The sequence below is a fragment of the Chironomus tepperi genome, unplaced genomic scaffold (genome assembly GCF_022539635.2).
Source record: "Chironomus tepperi strain 1889 unplaced genomic scaffold, CSIRO-AGI_Ctep_v1 contig_479, whole genome shotgun sequence".
NCBI lineage: Eukaryota > Metazoa > Arthropoda > Insecta > Diptera > Chironomidae > Chironomus > Chironomus tepperi.
Window position 1 is genome coordinate 1,401,553 of NW_027226601.1, and position 21,610 is coordinate 1,423,162.

A 21,610-nucleotide genomic window follows, 5' to 3' on the forward strand; every position below is an offset into this window, starting at 1 on the left:
CGATGAAATGAAGAAGAGAAGAACTCATCAAAGCTTTCCACGTCCGTCAGATCAATTCCACCACCAAAACAGGAGAAAGAAATTACAAATACATTGAAATGGTCTTCGGATGTTATCAGTCAGTTCCTCTCTTCTCAGGTGAGGAATATGAATATTATAATAATATACATGCGACGCATACAGTCATACAATTATACACATGCACACGAAGCAGAAGATAAAGCAGGAAAAATAATATCATTTGTTTGTGTACGTCTTATGTACTTCCATACATAGCATGATTCTCTCTCACGAGCTATTTCTCTCTCACCGCGCGCTTATTATTATTGTATTTGTCGTCGTACACAAAACCTAAGAAAGCTCTATTCGGAAATATCCAAATGTTATTCATTTATATTTTTCTGTTGATGCTTCAGTTCTTCTACAACTACATACTACATCGGTACCTCTCAGGTACATACAGCAAATAATTTTCAAAAAAAAAACGGATGAGAAGTTGCTTTTTTTTATTTCGGGAGTTAGCAGAGCAATAGAGAAGAGAAGAAAAGAAAGGAAAGAAGAAAAAAAAGTGAAGCTCTGCCCGTGAAAAAAAAAAGAAGGTATCGATAATGTGAAAATTCTCATTGTGTCACATCTCCGAAAGCTGTTGGAGGAACAACATCTCAAAAAAAATAATATAATATTTATTAACCGCGCGTTGTGTCTTAAAATTTAATACAATTTTAAGGAACAAAAAATTTTTTGGATTTTTTTATTTTGTGAATTTTTTCTGTGCCTTAATTAAGTGAAAAGTGAAAAAGTGATGAATTAATATAGAAACTCATCAATTACTGATAATGATGACAAAAAAATTATTTTTGTGAAAGATTTGATCATTGACAAAACAAACAAAAAAGAATAAGGAGAAGTGATAAGGCACACATCAATAAAATATTATTTCTGATAAAAGAGAACTGAAAAAAAAGTTAAAAAGAATTTAATTAATTGACAAAAAAATCAAATTACATATATCTCTGTGGTTATGGATATTTGATCAAGAGAACTTGCTGTTTTACAGTCTTATCAGCAAATTCTGTGGAAGTGAAACCACAAAAAAAAAATTAAAAAAATTGTCTATTGAATTGTTCGTGGAATAAGAAATTTTAACCTTAATTTAAAGAGACGAAGACACAATTATGGATCAAGTTGATGGTAAGTGCAGCTCTTATTTAATTAAGTCAAACTATTAAGCATATTGCTCTATTAAGTATGATAAGTCGTTATCATCGCAGGTGGGTTTTTCCTATGAATTTACTATCTAATTTCGGATAAAGCTTCTCACACCCAAGTTTGAATTTCATGACATGATGACTAAAAGACTCACTTCTTTTTTTCTATGGAAAGTGAAGAAAAATCTTTTGAAATTGACGTCAAGTGATAAAAAAAATATATTCATTTCCGCAACAATCTTTAAAAGTAAGAAGAAAATAATGTTTACGTGTGATTTGTCACTCATCACTTATTTTATCGACATGATTAATTAGTGATAAGACGTTTGTTTGGTTCTATGGAAATTTTTATATTTGATGAAATCAGCGGATGACATTTTTGTGGGATGATGATTATGATTGGGGTTAAGTTGGAAGTTTGTGATTGATTTTGATTATTTTCTTCGTGTTTTATGGCAATTTTGCGGCTTTGAATTAAGATTTTTTTTTTAAATATTAAAAGATTTTTAAAATTTGAATTTTTAAGGATTTTTACAAAAACTTTTCAATTTTCTTTAATTTTTTAAAATTCTTAAATTTCAAATTCAAATTTTTGAATTTAAACTTTTAAATTCTAGAAATCGATTTTTAAAATTTCTTAATTATCAATTTTAAAATCTTTTAAATTTCCTAAATTCAATTTTTAAATTTCTTATTTGAATTTAAATTTAAATTTCTTCAATTTCAATTTTTAATCTTTAAATTCAATTTTGAAATTTCAAATTTGAATTTGAATTCAATTCAAAAAATTTAATTCAAAAATCAAAATTTGAAAATTCTTAAAAAATCTCTCAAATTCATCTCCAACAAAAAAAGATTCACCCACCAGAACATCTTCGAAGAATTAGTTTCCGCAACAGCATGTCCAACAAATCACTGACGTATTTTAAAAGAAATTAATAAATACAGTTGTGAAAATTCAAGTGACGCTGTACATTTTTTTATGTGGAACAAAATTACTTGGGCATAAATAATTTGTGATTTCAAGTCTAATCAATGAGTTTGTTACTGGTTTAAGTTGGCTATGGATGAAAATGTATGTTTTTTAAGAGAAAAAATTTGTTTTGAGTTGAAAATTAGAAAAATTGTAAAATTTGAAAATTGAGAAAAATTTAAAATTTGAAGTTTTTTTTAATTTTTTAAGAATTTTTAATTTGCCTACTTTGACCAATTCTCAAAATTAAGATTTTCGATAAATTCTAGGACTGAATGGGAAAGGAACTTGAATAAATTTTAAAATTCAAAAAATAATTCATAAAAACTTAAAAAAACTCAAATTTTGTCACTTTTCTATAATTTAAATCAAAAGATTTTAAGAGAATTTAATTGCGCAAATTTCATTTAAAAGCAGGTAAAAGCAAAAAGGCAATTAAAATTACTATCACGATATATTCTTATTTTTTTCGCTTGATTTCTCGTGCAATTCTCTTTAATATAGTAATTATAAATGATAATTTCATCATATTTGAAGTCCAGAAAATCAAGTTGATACTATAAACAGCTCAAACTCGAGCGACACAACTTGTAACTTCCAAATTGACCAATGTGTTGCCCGGCAAAAGAACCATTAATACAAAATTACCTCAATCAATATATTCAGAAATTACTTAAGACCTATTTTATGCAATAGTTATTCGATAATTTCTTTCCATTTTCACCAGGTTTTAACTTTCAAAAACTTCATATCATTAAATAAAAATTTAATAGCTACTATTTGCACTTAAAAGCAGAAGAAAATACTTTTTTATGGCTATTTTGAGTTTTCGTGATTTTACAAGGATTTTATTGCAAAAAGTTCTTGTCTGCACGGAGTTAAGTAAGGGGTTGTTTCATATATTATGTAACGTTTTATAACAATTAGACGCGATGTTGTCCTGATGGCAGCGAGTTAGACCATAATTATGGTACAAATTGTGGTTCACCGCATTGTGCCGCTCTGGTAAGCAATACTGAGTAGACAAAAGTACGTCATAAGAAGTTAAAGGCAAAATAAAGCCTTATTAATGTATTGTTGGCTTGAATTTGGGAGTCTGGGCTCGACATATGATTCAACTCTGACCATTCAAATCCTTAACTCAAGAACTGTAAAATTGTGTAATATTGTCAGCATAGCCAGATTATTGTCAAAAATTTGTAAACAAACTAAACCACAATCGACCCTTAATACCCTTTAAAAAATCACACAAATCTTCGTCTACCTGAAACATTCCCACCATCCATCCAATTCTCATCCCAAAACAACAACAGCTATCAATACTCTCACTGGAGATAACGAAACGTCACCAAGAATAAAATAAATAAAAATAAATATCGAACAATATTTTCACATTTTTTTTATCATAATTTGTAACTATTAAAACATTATTGAGCCGTTGATAATAAACAATGATGATGAAATTAAATCAACCGCGATAAGGAGAAGAGAAACAAAAACACAATATTGGTGGTGTGGCGGGAATCACATTTTATTTATGTATTTTATATTTATTAATAGAACTTATGAGTAATGATAGCTAGCTACTTAGCCCAAACTATGTCAATTGATGGTCAATTACAAGGTTATGACTGTATGTGGCTTAAATAATTTTTTTTCGATAAAAAGGCACACTGAAAATCACTTGCAATTGTATGTATGGCATATACACAGCTAGTTAAACGTTTAGCTTATCAAATGATCGCGATCTTTACGCCTTTCTTGATGTGAAATTTTTTTATATTTTTTTTCATTTTCTTTGCTCATTCATTCTTACAAATATTTTTCTACCTTATCTCAGTAAGATTCTCGTTGTGAATGAGCTAATTTGGGGACTGTACGTAATGACGTCTCATGTGGTTCCATATGAAGGTGTCGGAATTCTAATCATTATTGACAATTTAATCCAAATGTCCAGAATATAGCAAGAACCTCAAAAGTTGACATCACTGTTGATTCCCCCCACATTCTGCTCCAGATCATAAAAGATGTGAAGATAAACAGAGTAAATTTGTCTATTTAAGAAGATCAAATGTGTCATAAGAGTTGCCGCACCTCCTTTTTTGATGTCTCATGCATGTATCTCTTAGAAAAATTGAATACTTCTAATGAAACAGAACAAATGACATAAAGATCATGGTGATTGTTCAACGGCTGATAAAGAAACGCGCGTCGTGATTTCACACGCGACACAAAAGAAAGAAAGGAAAAAAAAAATATAAAAATTTTTAATTATGTTTGCGCAATTTTTTTTACTAGTGTGCCTTGCGCTTGAGTGAACTATAACAAAACACCTCCGAAAAATATTATTATTATTATTACAAGCCGCATGTAAACGACCTTCGATTAGAATTAAATTTACTTTTAGTTGGCATTTAATCAAAGTTAGTATATTTTATGATAAAGTAATTATGATGATTGTAACTGTGGGTAGTGCTTCTGTTTTTGGCGCGTAATTTATAGAAATAATGTGTTTTAGTAATTTGATTAATTAATTATTATTCTGAATTCTATTTTTATCGATTTTTCTAAAAAGTCGTTGGAATTAAATTTGAATTTTTACTGAAAAATCCGTTGAAATTGATTTTGAATTATGAAAAAGTCCGTTAAAGTTTCGTTTGATCTTTACAAAAAGACCGTTAAAAAATATTTGAATTTTACAAAAATATCCTTTTTGAACCATTTTTTGAACTTCAAAAATTCAAATCCAAATTGACCGTTATTTCAACTCTTCAATATAAAACAATAAAAATCACTTTTTGATGGTGCAATTGTAATTTTCCCTCAAAATAAGTCATGTATCGATAGAAGAAATACGTCAAAAAAGAAGAAAACGAGAAAATAAAACTTGTTGGCATTTTATAATTGCGATGATAGAATGTTTTGTACTCAAGCTTTGATGGTATCTCTTTGTTTATGATTAATTGTTGTAAATGAGTTAGTGTCTTTAAGTTTTAGGGAATAACAATTTTTCAGGTTATTCACAGTTTTGGATGTGGTTTAGAATTAGTTTGATAAGATTTGGATTTGTAGTTTTGAGCTTAAAATTGAATATTTTGAGGTTAAATTTGAAGATTCGTAATTTTTTGAGGTTATTTATTGATATCTTCGAATTATGATGTAATTCCCCAATCCGTCATCACCCAAAGTTACAATAATGTCATAAATTAACCAGTAATCACACAGAAAACATCCAGATAGATCTAATTTATAGCAAATCATCGCGTACCGAATCTAAAAAAAAGTTTAACATTATCCAGTTTGTATCAGTGATGGAAATCCCTCATGTTACAGTAGAGACAGCACAAAAAAATGTTTCATAAAGCTGTAATCATCGAAAAATAACAAAAAAATTTTGCGACACAATCAAAATTAACGTATTGAGATAGATTGTAGTACATGAAATAATTTTTTGTGATTTGTCAATGTCTCTACAGATGATGATGAAGTTGTTTCAACAAAATTTTTTTTATATTTGCTGCCTCGATGGATGTCAAATTCGTGTATATATCTCTATTGTATTATTATTCATGTTCAACATAGCGAGAAAAATTGAAAAAAATTAAGCTCTCTGTCGATGATGATGATCATCATCTCAATTATTTCCTCCCAAACCAGCAGCGAAATATTCTGTGCGACGATGTATCGTTTGGAAATAACAAAAAAAAATGAAATTTTAATTTTTGATTGTTTGAGGTGTTATTATAACGTGTATGAGACCTTACTAGCTACTCTGTTGAATGTCGTGATTATTGACGACTGAAACAAAATAAAAATTTGTGACTGTATGCGACATACAGCAAAAAAATAATAATAAAATATGTAAAGTCGACTTGAAAATACATTAATTGCCATTATGACATCTTACTTGAACGCACACACTTGTATGAATAACTAAAAACCTGCACATCATTTTTATTTTCAAGACTGTTGCTCAAATAATCAGTAAAAGTGAAAAATATGCCACCCGACAAAATAGGCAGCAACAACAACAACAAGGTTGGAAAAATTAGAAACCAAAAGTGAAGTTTACGCTTCTTGCTGGAAAAATTGCGTGCGTCAATTAACGATTTTTTTTCAACAATTTTCTTCTTTCATTTCCTTCACGCTCAAATTAGCACGACTGTTAATTTCATTTATGAGCTTCTTTCACACGATGTGCAAAAAAGAGTATTGGCAATAAGATAACTTTCAATAAATTCAATCCAATTAAGAAATTCGACTGGTTTTTTTTTATGTAAGTCAGAAGTTAAGCTGTAGATGAAGAAGAAGGTTCAAAAAGGTGGAATGACCCTAAGCATCCTCTGACATTGAACAACATTCCATTTCGTCTTGCATTCTTTGTTTCCCTCAAGTCTGCATATCTTCTGTGTATGTAGCAACAGGAAAGAAATAAGGCATATGGCAAGCCCAAAAATAAAAGTATTTGAACCTGACTTGAGAAATAAAATTTTTTTTTGGGGGAGACGTGAAGAAGATGAAGTAATTAATGCGAAATACAAGAATATTCAGGCTCTGTCCAAAAATAATTTCATAATCAAGGAATAAGACATTGTATTGTTATTGCTCGGTTATTATTATAGGGTTCATTCTTATTATTTCATGTCTTTCATTATTCCTCATTTTAAGTCTGTCTACTTGTTTTTTTTGTGGATGAAATGGATGGAAATGAAAAGTAAGAAGAACTTCTTTAATTCTCTTCTCTTCTTGCCTTTGACTTTTTTTTTTACATAAACGACGTTCAAGAAGCGTCGACGACGACGATGGCAGCGGGGAGAGAAGAGAAGAAAAACATCTTGTAGAATCACCGAATCGTAACGCTCGAAATAAATAATCATCATCATGTGCCTTCAGGTCTTTTTATTCTTATTACTTTTGTGTCTTGTTCTCTTATATCTCAAAAAAATAAAGTCTTACGTGTCTGTATCTCATTTTTGAAATCATGAAAAAGCGAAAAATCTTAACAGAATGAAATTGAAAAGAATATTATAGTCTCGAAAAAAAATAAAATGAATATCTGGGAAAATCCGTCAAAAGCATGAACTGGAAAAATTTGCTTTTTTTTTGAACTACGAAAAATTCGTTAAATTTTACATCAAAAACTAATTTGAGACGTTTTTAGGCGGAGTTCTCATTCACAATATAATTTATACAAGATCAGCTCACACAATTCAACTATTAGACGCAATAAAATAATGCTCGAATCATTAATTAAGTGAAATTTATTTTGTAAACAATCCAAATTTTCATAAATTTGATTTGTAATAATCGGTTGTGCAGGATCGATTAACGCTACTTTTTTATTAATTTTGTCTTATTAAGTAAGTTAACTTACTTACAGATGACAATTATTGATAAAACTTAAATTCAGAAACGTAAATTAATGCAACTTATACCGTCTAGGTAACTAATTAAGTTAATTTTTTAGAAAATAATTTTTTCGATGCAGGATCGATTAACGCATGAAAAATCAAAATTTCTCTTTATTAAGTGATTTATAGCATCAGAAAAGCACCAAAAGTTGTCAATTTGTTGTTGATACACTTGATTTAATACCTTAATGTTACTCTAAGTGCTGATTTAAAGAAAAATTTATAAAAAACCAAATGTTGGCACTTTTTGAACTTGGCGGATTTTCCCATCTACAGATTTATATTTACATTTTTGATGAAAAAGAATGGCATAAGAAGCAATGAGGCTTTTAAGAATAAGTAGACGGGAGTTTTCGCTTTTGTCTCAATGTTAACAGCCCAGTAAGAAGTTTTGATTGAGTATAGCTATCTAGTTGCTATGTTAACATTGGATTTAGGCATCAAGTTGAGATTGACTGCCTTAAAGCAGCTTAAAACATTTGAAAATTAAAAAAGTTTGTTAAAATTCAAATTTTGAACATTTAAAGTATGTAACGAGTTCAAAAATTGAACTTTATTTCAATATTGACATGAATTTGAAACTGAAAATGTTCGTTAAACTCGAATTCAAATTCAAAGTTCAATAATTGAATCATTTGAATAATTAGTTCAAATTTTGATCAAAAGTTCAAGTAACTGAACTTTAACGGACAGTTAGCTCAAATTTTGATCAAAAATTCAAATTTAAATTGCCAGTTAAAACATAAATTGAATTCAAATTAAGCTCAAAATTCAAAATTTGAACTCTAAAAACCGTTGATTGTCAAAAATTCAAATTTAACCAGCTTGTTAGAGTAATTTCAAATTCAAAACGATCGTTAAGTTGTCAATTTAGTCAACAAATTACCACAAACAAATAACAGCTCTTCAGCGAAACAAATTAAAGTCAACTTTAATGACTCTAGACATATTTTTTTCCCAAGTGGGACAATTAAAAATTATTATCTATCATTTTCATAATAAGATTCATCGAGAGATGGATGTTATAGAATTATGTTAATTTTTATATATCTTTCTTGGAATTACTTTATTTTCTAGCCACAAGATATATTCTAATTGAGTGATTTGAAATAAAATAGCACTTGACTTTGACCTTTTAAGCTGCTCATTTTGTAATACATTTTGTCGAGTTTATTCAACTCACCCCCCTGTCTCGAATATTTGAATAATGCGATTTAAAGCCAACACCCTAACACATTGGATATGAAGAAGCGTAAAAGATTAATAATGCAAAAAAAACCATCAACAATGAAATTCAATTTAATGTAAATAGAAAGGAACAAAAAAAAAGTGAAAATCAATTTGTCAATTTTCAACAATTGTTGTTGCTTGTTGTTGCTTTAAATGCAAAGCAATTGACGCTAAAGTGTAGATTAAAACAACAAACGTATGTGAACAGTAAGTAGGCATGTTGAATAGAACACGAGTGATAATTATGAATTCATTTTATGTTAATTTAAAGCACATACATAATTGCTACGTTGATTCCAACAATGTTAAGCGAGCAAGTTTATGCTGATTAATGAATCGCATTTTATCATGTCATGTGGCAAATGCTTTCATGGATCATCTGCTTGTGTCAAGAAAGTTCAAATCAAAAAAATTCATCCCTAAAAATATTCCAAAAGGAACTAAGACAAGCAGTCTCACCTTTAATTTGCATGATCCCTTCTGTTTTGTCATATTGTGTGCACGACACTCAAAGCTGAGGTATTTTTTTGAAATAATTTAGGGAGAAAACCAGTCTAAGAATTATTTTCGTATGGGATGCTTGGACGCTGTTCCAGTTCAATTATTTTAATGCTCAGAGAGCAGAGTATAAGCCGGAGGCAAATAATGAGGTCATTGAGAAATAATTCTCATCATCACAGGACGATCTTGACACGATTCAATTACTTTAATGTTTAAAACTCGTTTTCTCTTATTCTTATCGGATTGCCATCATTGTTATTTGTTCTGGTACAGGGCAAGGGAAGTTGTTGTTGTTATGTAGAAATTGAATTTTGTTCTGGATGTTTTGGATGTTTTGTTATTAGTTTTGATTTATTTAGCATGATCTCAAGGTTTGAAAATTTTCAAAGATATTTGTATGTCGACCTGGATATAAATTGAGTTAAGAAGAGCTTTCAGTTACATAACCTAAAAAATCTGCAATATAACCTCAAAAATACACAGAATAACCTCAAAAAGTTCTAAAAAATCTCAAACAAATTCAGCAACTTAAACTACTATTTGGATTAAGCTTCCAGTCACTAAACCTATAAAATCTTCAATATAACTTCAAAATCAGCAACATAACCTCAAAAATTCACAATATAACCTCAAAATACTCCAAAAAATCCCAATCAACTCCAACCACCTTTCATCACCTTTATGTCACTTCCACATAACAAAAATCTACTAAACGATCAAAGCATTTGTGTATTTTTCCTGTTAGGGTCAAGTTATGGGTGTGTGACGCATAGCACAAACAGCAAAATTAAGTCAAAAAGAGGAAGGAAAAAATTCACGAGAGCATAAAAAATTTATGCGAAATCATAAAATTTGCATGAATTACAGTCACAAAAAAACAAGGCACAATTCCAAAAAGGGAAAGTATAATTTTAATCTTTAATCGATAATAATGATGATGATGTGCTGCTTCTGTTCCTTAACAATCTACCAAAAAAATGAAATTTAGTGAAAAACGCGCTAGGAACTTGATCAAATATTAATGTCTCTCACCTGACTAATATAGCTGAATGTTTATCAATAAATAGGGGTTGTATGCATGTATAAGCATAAAGCATAAATAGCATAAGTGTAGTTAAAATAACATTTTTTTCACATTCAACAATAATAACAAAAATTTGATATTAAAAAAGCTGAAATGAATACGAGCACTTTTTATAGATATCTACAGACATAAAACTTTGTGTTATATGTGAAACGACATTAATGGTTTCGGTGTATGAATACTAATTTCACTTCACCTGTTCCAAAATAAAAAAAAAATATCACAAAAAATGATAGCATTCAACCACCATTACTTGACTCTCAATTCTCGTCGTCTCCATCCACCTCCTTCCTCTTACAATAGATAATAATAAATAGCATTATGATGCGATATATATATGAAGTAAGTGAAGACAAACTTCAAAAAGAAAATTCATTTTTGTTGCTGGTTAAATAATAGATTACAAATTTGCATGTCTAATACACATGTTCATAAAGAAATGTTTTATTTCGTAAGATTTGATTGCTATTGTCTCATTTACTTTGTTTGGATTGACAAACTTTTTTTGTTTGGATTTGAAATATAATTTTTTGTTTTGGCTTGGCTTGATTGTGATGTTTTGGAGAATTTTAGGCGGTAAAGTCGTTGTTTTAGATAAGATTCTGGGGATTTTTTAGGTTTTTTCATTATTTTTAGTAAAATTGCAATGAAAAATTGATTGAAATTTAGCTGAATTCAGATTTTGATGAGTTGAACAATTCAGCTGAATTCAGCAAATTCAATGTTCTTTTCATCATATTTATTTGAATTCACCAAAAATTTAGCTGAATTCAGCAATTTTTCAATCTTATTGACCATTAGTAAGGTTTAGCTGAATTCACATTTTCAAATTACAGTGATTTGAATTCAATGAATTCAGCGTTTTGATCTGAATTCAGCAAATTTTGATCTCAATTCAGAGAAGTTGATTTATATATCAATTCAGTAATTTGATCTGAATTCAGCTTATTCGGCTGAATGTTCAAATTCAGCACATTTATTGTTTTAAGCAGAATTTATAACATACAGCGTTTTAAGCTGAATTCAGAAAATTTTAAGTTTTCATCTGAATTAACCATAATTATTAAAATACAACAGTTGAAGCTGAATTCATCCAATAACCTGAATTCATCACAATAAATAACAAAGTTCATCCAATCAAATCATACCAACAAAACAACTCAAAAACTAATCATTAATCAAATTGACTACAACTTTCACATAAAATATCCCTCAAAAAAATATTAATTTACCCAAATTCACTCATCACCCTCCTTCAATATTCCCTAAGTGCATTAGTTCTTCTCATACAAGCCAATCTCAATTATCTAATTTCATTTCAAGGACTCTGATTGGACAGAACAGAAATGTAGAAACGGAGAGAAAGCATATACATATGTACAATAAGCAATAATCTGTAGCATGATTACATAAAGCACTGGAGGGTTTCTCTCCTCACGTTTTCGGAGGATTTGAAATTGAAATGAAAAAAAAAGAACAGAAATTTTCACTCTTAGGGGAGAAAATACGAAATAAAAAAAAATCCATACATATGCTACATATTTATATACATAAAAAAAAACATAATGCTCTGCTTTTACGACGCCCACCTATCTACCGTACAGTATATATATGAACAGAAGAAATGGAAGAAAAGAAGAAATAAAAAAAAAAACATAACGAGTCGAGTCGGAGTGTGATGATAAAATAAAGAGCATAAAGAGCAGAGCATGTGTATATGGAATATACTTTGCCATTTGCTGCATGAGACAAAAAATCACATCTTTTGTCTCTTTCTTCTCAATCTCCATTTTTAATATTTTTTTCTCTTCTTCGCATTGATTCTTCTGGAATCTTTTGTATGATTTCTTGTAGATTACGTGCTAATTAAGTCTAGTGACTCACATTCTAATGTCATTTGCATCAATTTAACTGCATTTCTAATTAAAAATTATTGCATGCGCACTATACACGTGAAATAGTAAAAATCATTCTTTAATTACATTTATATGAATCTTATGGTTCTATTTATGGATATATTTTGAAAATAAAGTTCAAATGCGTTCAATTCAACAGTTTGTTGGGTGACCTTTTCCTTTCTATTTCCATTTTTTAAGCATGGAACCTATTAATAAACAAAAAACGGCTTCGATTTTTTTTGTGTGTTTTCATGCTGTATAGAATTTGTTTTGTGTACATACATAATATAAACAGAACAAGCATACATCCAAGCTATATATAAACAGTTGTAGTTGATGTAGGGAGGATTTTTATTTAGTAAAATTAAATTACGAGTCACGGGCGCATAAATAAAAATATAAAAATTAATTGACATATTGAACGAGATTGAGGCTCGAGAGACATGCAAGCATAATTTTCCCAAACAGAAACGTGATTTTTCAATAACTTGACGAGTAGAAATCTTATGATGACAACGTGATGAAATTGTCCACGTTTTCCACTCAATTTTCACATCAATTCATTGAATTTGAGCGTAAATCCGTTCGAATGTGGATGTGGATGTAGAAGGAAGGAAGGATGAAGTGCGCGTGGGTGGAAGAGAATTGAGAATTGTAGGTCTTCACCAACCACATCTAGTTGATTATTTTAATTTCGTTTGTTTCATGTTTCATGTGTGTCTGCTTCCATACTAGAACTACAAGATTATTTTTATGATGATTGTGTGCTTCAGCAGTTACAAAGTAAGCATTTATTTGGTTGGAAAGGAATCTAAAATGTAATGGGATTTATTTTCACCATGGCTGCCTTACAACCCCTCAACAACAATATATCCTTACTCCCACCCTTACTCTTCCTTCCTTTTCTTTCTTATTTCCTCTATGCCTTGCTATGCTTTAATACACAATCGTATGCCTGATATTCATCAGAACAAAAAGAATAAAATCATCATGAAATTCTTTCTTTCTTTTTTCTATGTGAGTCTCACAAAATGATAAATTGTAGAGACATGAAAAATGCTTATATACGTTAAAAGTTTCCTTCATTCTCATTTCTCGAAACTCACGCACGGTTGAATGATTGCGAAATGGATATACACAAAAAAATAAAATAAAAACTGCCGAGTTGAAAAAAAAAATCACCTGCGCGAGAGATGTGTGAATATAGTCGAGGGTTCTACGTGCAGACGAGTTTTGTTTTTGAGAAAGGCTTTTTTTGGGAATTAATGATGGAGGTGGATGGGATTTTAGGACGCATTTTTTCATGAATTGCAAGTTTTTAGGATGATTCTTTAGTTCAAATTAACGAATTTCAAAATTTCAAATGTGAAAAATTCTAAAGTTCAATTCAACAGTTTTCAAAAATTCAAACTTCGTCTTAAGTTCAAAATTCTGAATCTTAAAAAGGATGTGAAACTGATCAAATAGATCAAAATTTGATCAAATTGTGATTTATCAGTTCCACACTTTGAATCTTAACCGTTTTTTCTTCAAAAAAGTCAAAATTACTCAAAAGTTTCAAAAATTCAGCTTTAAATCATCTATAAATCCTTCAAAATTCAATCCAGTCAAACTGAATTGAACGCCACTTCACACCCATAAAGAACCTGCTAAAAAAATTAAAAACTGAGAATGTATAAAAAAAGCAGAAATGAGAAATCTGCGCCCCCTTCATTAGTCAGAACCGGATGTTGTTCTTCGAGAAAAAAAAAGTTCATTTATTTCTCTGATCTATAGTGAAATTGCATTTTTTAAGTTGAATATATTTTTCGGTATTTTCCAGTTGAGTAAGCGATGAAAAAAGTGCACATGTGCAAGCGAAATTCAGTCACAAAATAATAAGCATATACATACAATTATTTATGCCATAAAGCGATAAATGGCTAAGGTACCAAAAATATTAGCATTCGGGATACATTTTATTGCATGTTTGTTATTTCAAAAGCAATTAGACATGCTGAATATTTTCTCACAGATCTCTGTCTCGTTGAGGATGTCGTCTTTATTGCTCTCTGCTCATCCTCCTTCTTCTCCTTTTACCTTATTCATATATATTCTCAGAATATTTGGGTCTTAATTTATTCCACAAAGATTAAGAACTGAGACGACATGCAGATGGGAAAATAATTTTCAGAGTCCATTGTCTCATCACATCCATTTGCTTCGATGATTTCATTCTTCATCATCTTCTTTGTATCCATCTCATGCTGAATCAAACTTGAAAATCATTTAAAAGTCATAGAAGGTTCAACTTTGATGGCGTTGCTCTGTCACCTTCCTTCAATGTGAAATCATCTGCGTCTGTCATTCTGCGCATGATAGAAAATGGAGATTTCCTCTGCCATATATACACAGTAGAAGAAGATTTGTTCTTTGTTATTGTCATCACGAAAACTCTATAGAGTATAATGATGATAACGTTTTCATGTCTGATGGTAGTATTGTGGTCATTAATGTAATCCTTATAATTTTTTTTTGTTGCTGCTATGAATGTAAATCTCAACATTGCATGACATGGTATCATTTTGTGATTCTTTGAATTTATTATGAGAAGAAGTGCAATCAGAATAAATGGAATTTGGAATGTTGTTAGAGAGTTTAAGTATTGAGATTGGGGATTTGTTTTGGAATTGGGAAGTTGGAATTAGATGGAAATGGCGTATTGGGGATTTTAAGTAGATGTGAATGACGCAGTTGAAGATTGATTTTAGCATTAGATTGCTGAATTCAGCAGTTTTAATCAGAGTAAGCTTATATTCAGTTAGATTGAGAGTCAAATAGACAAGTTCAGCTCTTTTTGATAATATTGAGATAATTTCAGCTGAATTCAGTACTATTTTACTAAATTTTGCTAAATTAAACATTATTAAGTAGAACTTTATATTTTTAATTTGGTATTTATTTGGCAAAATTTAGCTGAATTTCAGCACTATCCAGTCAAGCTAAACAGAATTCAGCATTATTTAATCCGGTTTAGCTAAATTCAGTCCAAATTAGTTAAGTTTGGCTAGTTTTATCTCAAAATTGTGCAAATTTATAGCTGAATTCAGCCAATACTCTCTAAATAAGATTCATTTTTTGTTTTAATCCCCAAAAACAAGCTCCAAAACATCCAAATTCAACCCAAAGCACCATGAAACATCATTTATTATCAAAAATAATGAAATTTCCTTTGTTCAACCATTTTCAATTCAGATAAAGACGAACGAATGAGAATGAAAGAAAAAGTAAAATTAATTTCATAAAGAGAGACCCAAAACGGAACATAAAAGAGGATAAAGCAATTTGCTATCTACAGCCAAAATGTAAAAAAAGAAGAATATTTTTGCTTAAAAGCACCAAAATTAAACTCATTCGCGATAAAGGCCTCATTTTTTATTCCTCTTCATTGTTATTCATTCTCCGCAGTTCATTATGTATATCTCTCCTTCTTGTATACCTTCCAAAAATATGTATATCTTTTTTTTTTTGTTTCATTTCATTTCATTCCATTCGTCCACACGAAAATGTTGTTACATTATGTATACATTATCCACATTTTCTGTCGTTTCTTCTTGAACATTTTCATTCTGTGCCTTTATTATTATTATACACAATTTTATTTTGGATAAAGCCTCCATCCAATGATTCAAATTCTCGTTTTTTTTTCACGTCTCTTCTGTATTCTCCAAAATGAGGCATATATAAATGATTATTGTTATAGCTTTATATGCTTGTGCTTGCTATAGAAAGCATTCGGATATCACACAGACGCAGAGAGGAGAACAATTTAATGATTTTTTTTCATTCCATTTCGGAGGGATTTTTTCCTCTCCATTCTGTGTGCTGGCTGTTTGTTAGGAAGACACATAAACTTTTTTTTTTTCTCGTTTGCGCTGGTTTGTGTGTGACCCGATGTTGTCATAGCAACGAATCAATAAAGATTCATACATAAACTACCCACCCACCCCTACCTGCCTGCTTCATACGTAGGTGCAGAGAATTGATGATGAAAAAAGTGCCCAAAAGTGAGATTTGCTTCTGAAGCCTTGCGCGACTCCATTATTGTGCGTATTTATTACATGAGGTGGATATCCATAAAAAAAGTTATATCCTGCGTTATTTTTATGATTTACTTAAAGAATGGAAGCAGATTTAATTTATATCCCATAAATGTTATCAAGTAGACACAAAAGAAGTCTGCAAAATGGCCTCAATACCGAATTATTCATCATGGCTTTATATTGCCAACACCTTCAACTATTATAATAATCGGCTTGAGAGGTGAGTCATCTATTTGTGTTTTGTACCAAGGCATTCTATAGAACAGGCTTAAATTTATGCCTTTATCATCTCCATGATGGTTTGGAATAATATAAAAAAAACAGCACTTTTTTCTCCCCTCAGCAGAGCTGCTTTATTGATTACATTTTTTATTTTCCTGTGTATATATGAATATTTCATGAAGGCAGAAGGCAGAAAAAAAAACTCTATTCTCTTCTCTCCTACCTCATCTATTTTTTATCTACCTCATGGCTCGCAAATGAAAATACAGGAAAAAAAAAGAAAAACGAGAACAGAGGAAAAATGGTTCTTTTTTTGTATGTTCTCCCTAGTTCTGCTTTTGCCTGTATTAATATGAGCAAATGCTTTTTTTTTTTTATTTTTATATTCTGAAATGGAAAGGTGTACAGTTCACCCACAATGTTATTTCATGCGAAGGGTTTCAGAGATTATAAAAATGAAAGACTAGAAAAATAAATGAATCACTAGAGAGTGTGCTGGTTGGAGGGGTTGATTTAATGTGGAGATGGATGAAGCGAATGTTTTATTTTTTGTTGGGAAAATGGAGTTTAATTAAATAAATTGACTGATATTGAAGATTCAAAATTTAACGGAATTTTGAGATTCAAATTTTGATCAGATTTTTGACATTCAAATTTTTAACGAATTTCTAAGTTCAAAATTGTTAACGAACTTCAAATATTCAAATTTTTGACGAATTCTAAAGATTCAAATTTCTTAACGACTTTTGAAGATTCAAATCTTTTAGAAAATTGTCAGTTTTGGACAATTTGAATCAGAAAAGTTCGTTAAAAAGTTCAAATTCAAATTTCTTTTACTTTTTATTGAAGCATCACACCCAAATCAGTTTCAGCTAATCCTAACTTCACTATCTAAAGCTCTTCAGCCAAAATAATCCCAATTCATCGTCATAATTGCATCAATATTCCTCACATATTTCCATTTTTAATCATACATCGAGTATACGTCAAAGAGTAAACATTTGAAGGAGCATAAAGCAAAATGATTGTCATGCAAAATTTTACCTCCTTCTCGCCTTTATCGTCTGATGTTTATACTTAATAATAAATTCATGCTTTTGTTCTCTTCATGATGTTTTCCAGCCATTTTTCATTTGTCTTGTGTACAATTCCTCTGTCTAAATAAATATATGTATAGTAAATGTTTATCATACAGTACCTACGCCATTTACGAGGATGATTTCAGACTTTTTTTTTCATTCTTTGTTCACTTTTTCCACGAAAAAATAAAGAGGAGGTAAAAAAAGTAAATAAATAAATGCACGCAAAAGACATACAACAAATCATCAACATCAGAGTATAAAAAAGGGCAAAAAATTGTTAGCGGAAGTTGAGGATAATGGATGGGCTTGAAATCCTGTATTTGTTAGCTTACGTTGTCAAGAGCAACGACAAACGGTTATAACGATATGAACTGTAAATGAATGTGTAATTTGGGATGAATTTCATTATTTTTTATGCTACACACATGTCATGTTGCAATACACCTTGTAATTCTCCATTCATGAGCCACTACTGCTGTTGTTGATGGATATTTTGAGATATGAACACATTCATATATTATTTTATTCGTGTTATGTATTTATTTCTTTATTTCGGGTAGGGTAGCAGTTGATATCTAATGCCTACATACATTTATGTATCACCCACATGAGCACCACACAAGGTGATTTTCAGTACCATGTTACGGGCTGTAGTTTTATGTGTGACTGTATATGACATACATCGTCATCAAGCAATTCTCACTTGTAAAGCTCACTGAGTTTTCATATCTTCATATGAGGGTGTTTTGCTGAATCATTTTAACAAATTTTCTTATGTGATGTTGCTATGGATGCCAATCGTTTGAAAACATGGCGTGTAGCTTCACAACCAAAACAATATTTTTTTTATTTTGATGACAAATTGTTGTGGGAACTTTTCATCCTCTCATTACATGTTTTTCTTTTTTCCATTATTTGACTGAAAATTGACGTTTAATTCAATGAAATTGAGTCAACGTCTCTTCTCATGAGAAGCTTACATCTGTGAATAATTTAATGATGACGATTTGTTTGAGTAATGACTAAATTGTCGATTCTATACATGTTCCCGGTTTTGGCTCTTCATGCAATTCTCATTGTTTAAACATTGCTTAGTTTAAATTGGATTTAAATGAGATGATTTAGAATTTTTTGTTATTATGGAGGATGAAACCATAGAAAATTTTATGTGACGGAACATCATTCTTGATGTGGAATTAATGGTTGTTCTTAGTCAAAGTAGAATATTGTTCTAGAATTCATAGTTTAAACTTTGCGCGGGAAATTTAACAATTTTCCACATGGAGTTTTCAATTGCAAATTATGACTTTGTTTGTGCCTTAAACATCAAGCAAATAGATTAATATAATAGAAAAAGAGTGAGCAAAAGCCTTAACATCAACATTCCTTATCAAATCAATCTAAAAAATTGATTTTAAGAATTTTCTTGTTTCAAAATGGCGGTAAATGTCAAATAACTAAATTTAATGATCAGTTCTCCATTCCCCATTGATTACCTTGTTCTCATCTAATTGTATTTTGATTAAACCATTTAATTCCGTCATCTACTGCTTAATTTACCATCTAACTAGAATCCATCAAATTAATTTGTCTTTTAAAGCTCATTTCTCATTTTTTTTGTTTTGTTTTGTGTCGTTTTGTGGTTCTCCGAAATAAATTTGTACGTATATTAACAATGAAATTAAATTATATATCAGCGTTATGTTGAGGAAGTTTAGAGATTTTTTTATGTCTAAACATTTTTTTTGTGTCGTTTTCTTGCTTACTTTTATTTCATTTTTTTGTGGTTATAGACGCAGCTACAAAAAAAAGTTATAATCACCATTTTTCTTCGCTGTCGTTTAAGACTTATTCGTTTAAGGCTAATAAAATTTATTATGAGTCATATAAAACTTTTTCTTCTATGCCTTAAAAGAGCAGGAAAGAAGGAAAAAAAAAAAAAAAACTTTAAAGGGAGCTTGGCATTTTTTGGCGTCTTTCCAGCGATTTTAAAAGCACTTTTTATCATTTCCCGCAGGAGGGTTTTTATAGGCATCAGCAAACATAACCATTGCCATGCCTTTATTCCACAGCAACTAAATTATACGATGCGACATTTTCTCTCTCATTTCATATTTCAATGGATGAAATTCAGCTATAAGGACACACTTGAGGAAATATATATCCAACAAAGAAGAATGAAAAATTCAGCAGCAACAGAATTGAAACATTTTTAATGTATTTGCCACAGTCACGCAATGTTGCTTTTTTTCTTCTTTATTGCTTCTCTTCCTAATTCTGCATATTCAATGCCCCCTTTTTTGCTGTGTGTCTCTTATTCCTAGATGGAATTAAAATTCACTTTTTTCGTTAGAAAGGCAGCATAAAAAGCTATGGCATAATTGCATTCATAAATGAATGAGTCGAGTTCTTATTTGGTTAACAGAAAAATGTCATTAAAGCTATGCATTGCTGTAAATTTCAATAAATCTTTATGTTCTTTGTGTCAATTGTAGTTAGTCGTAGAACTGAATTATTTTAAAAGACGATGGGAATGATTTTTTGGGGCTCATTAGGGAGGTATGGGAAGAATTTGATGGATTTATGGCTTTTAATGATTGCTATTGCTTAATGAGTTTCTAAGAGTTTTGTCATCTTACTCACTATCCAAGAGTTCAAAACCCAATAGAACACGTTACAGTTCACTTGAAATTTGTATGAAATGTTATAGTTCGCAAGAGATAACAGAAAATAACTTCATGCAAATTTTTGATTGACTTTTAGTGAACAGGAGAGAACTTAAGTCGACTTTGAACACTGCTACACGCACATGAGGTATCATGCCTTCCTTAAAAACCAAAATTACGTCATTTCTTGACAAGCTCCTAAATTGCCACAACCCAAAACAATACGCAAAAGATCGAAATTCACCTCTTTTAACCTCCAAACCTTATCTCCACAAAAACATTGTTTACTTCATTCTAAGGACGTAAGAATCACGAAACCTCTCAATCAATTCATTTTCTTCCATCCAACTCATTCTCTTCCATCCAAAACCCATTATCATTAGATTATTACAATTTTTTTACATCGCAATAAAGTATCTGATAAACAGCTCAATTCATTGCTGATTGAAATTAAATTGACAAAGTGACCGCAATTATTATACATGCCTGCCTGCCTCTCGCAGTCGATGATTCTTTTTTATATTATATTTCAATTGTAATTCCATTGTTTCATCACATACCTAAAAAAAATGTGAAATGATGAAATGACATTGAAAACTAAGTTGTTAAGTGTGAGACATCAGAGACTCTCTCATGGCAAATTGTCATCATAATTTGATGTAATATCCATTTAATTTGATTATTATTGTCAATTTCTATTTCTATTTTTAAATTGTTATATTGTTTTTTTTTCATAACTTGCATCGATTATGAATGGAAAATTGTTTTTGTTGAAATGTATGTTAATTAATATTTTATTGCCTTTTACTGTGGATTGATGAGTTTGCGTTTTTTTACTGCTGAAGGGTTGGGAAGAAGCTATGTGTAAGGGTGGGGAGAGACTAGTTCTTAGAATTCGGGCATAATCCGCAGTTCTGCAGTTTAGATGCAAATGTCCACACTTTTCCTCTGTACCTTAAAATTTGTCCAAGACTGCATATCAGTGTTCTTCGTCTGCAGACCTGAAGTTTTGATTGAATCCTGTTTATTCTTAAATTCGCTCCAATTTACCAAAAACCAATTAAAATTTGAATGTAAATTTATTTCTGATGCCTCTTGTGAAGTATAACATTTCATACAAATTTAATCGGTTTTTACCGAACTTTAACGATTTCAATTTGGATTCGACTCTAGTTTTGTATTCAAATCTTAAGAATATAGGATGAAAGTTGCAATTTTAAGGTACCGAAGCATTAGACTAGCATGCCATTGAG

At 30.2% G+C, this 21,610-nt stretch overlaps 1 protein-coding gene across 2 annotated transcripts in view; it reads left to right on the forward strand.

Moving 5' to 3' along the window:
- Positions 1-432: 432 nt before the first annotated feature.
- Positions 433-21,610, forward strand: part of peb (pebbled) — a 30,084-nt gene continuing 8,906 nt past the window's right edge. For both annotated transcript variants that reach the window (XM_070652121.1, XM_070652122.1), the window contains exon 1: positions 433-1,191. In XM_070652121.1, coding sequence (XP_070508222.1) covers positions 1,176-1,191 — 16 coding nt within the window. In that variant the 5' untranslated portion in view covers positions 433-1,175. The remainder of the gene's footprint in view (positions 1,192-21,610) is intronic.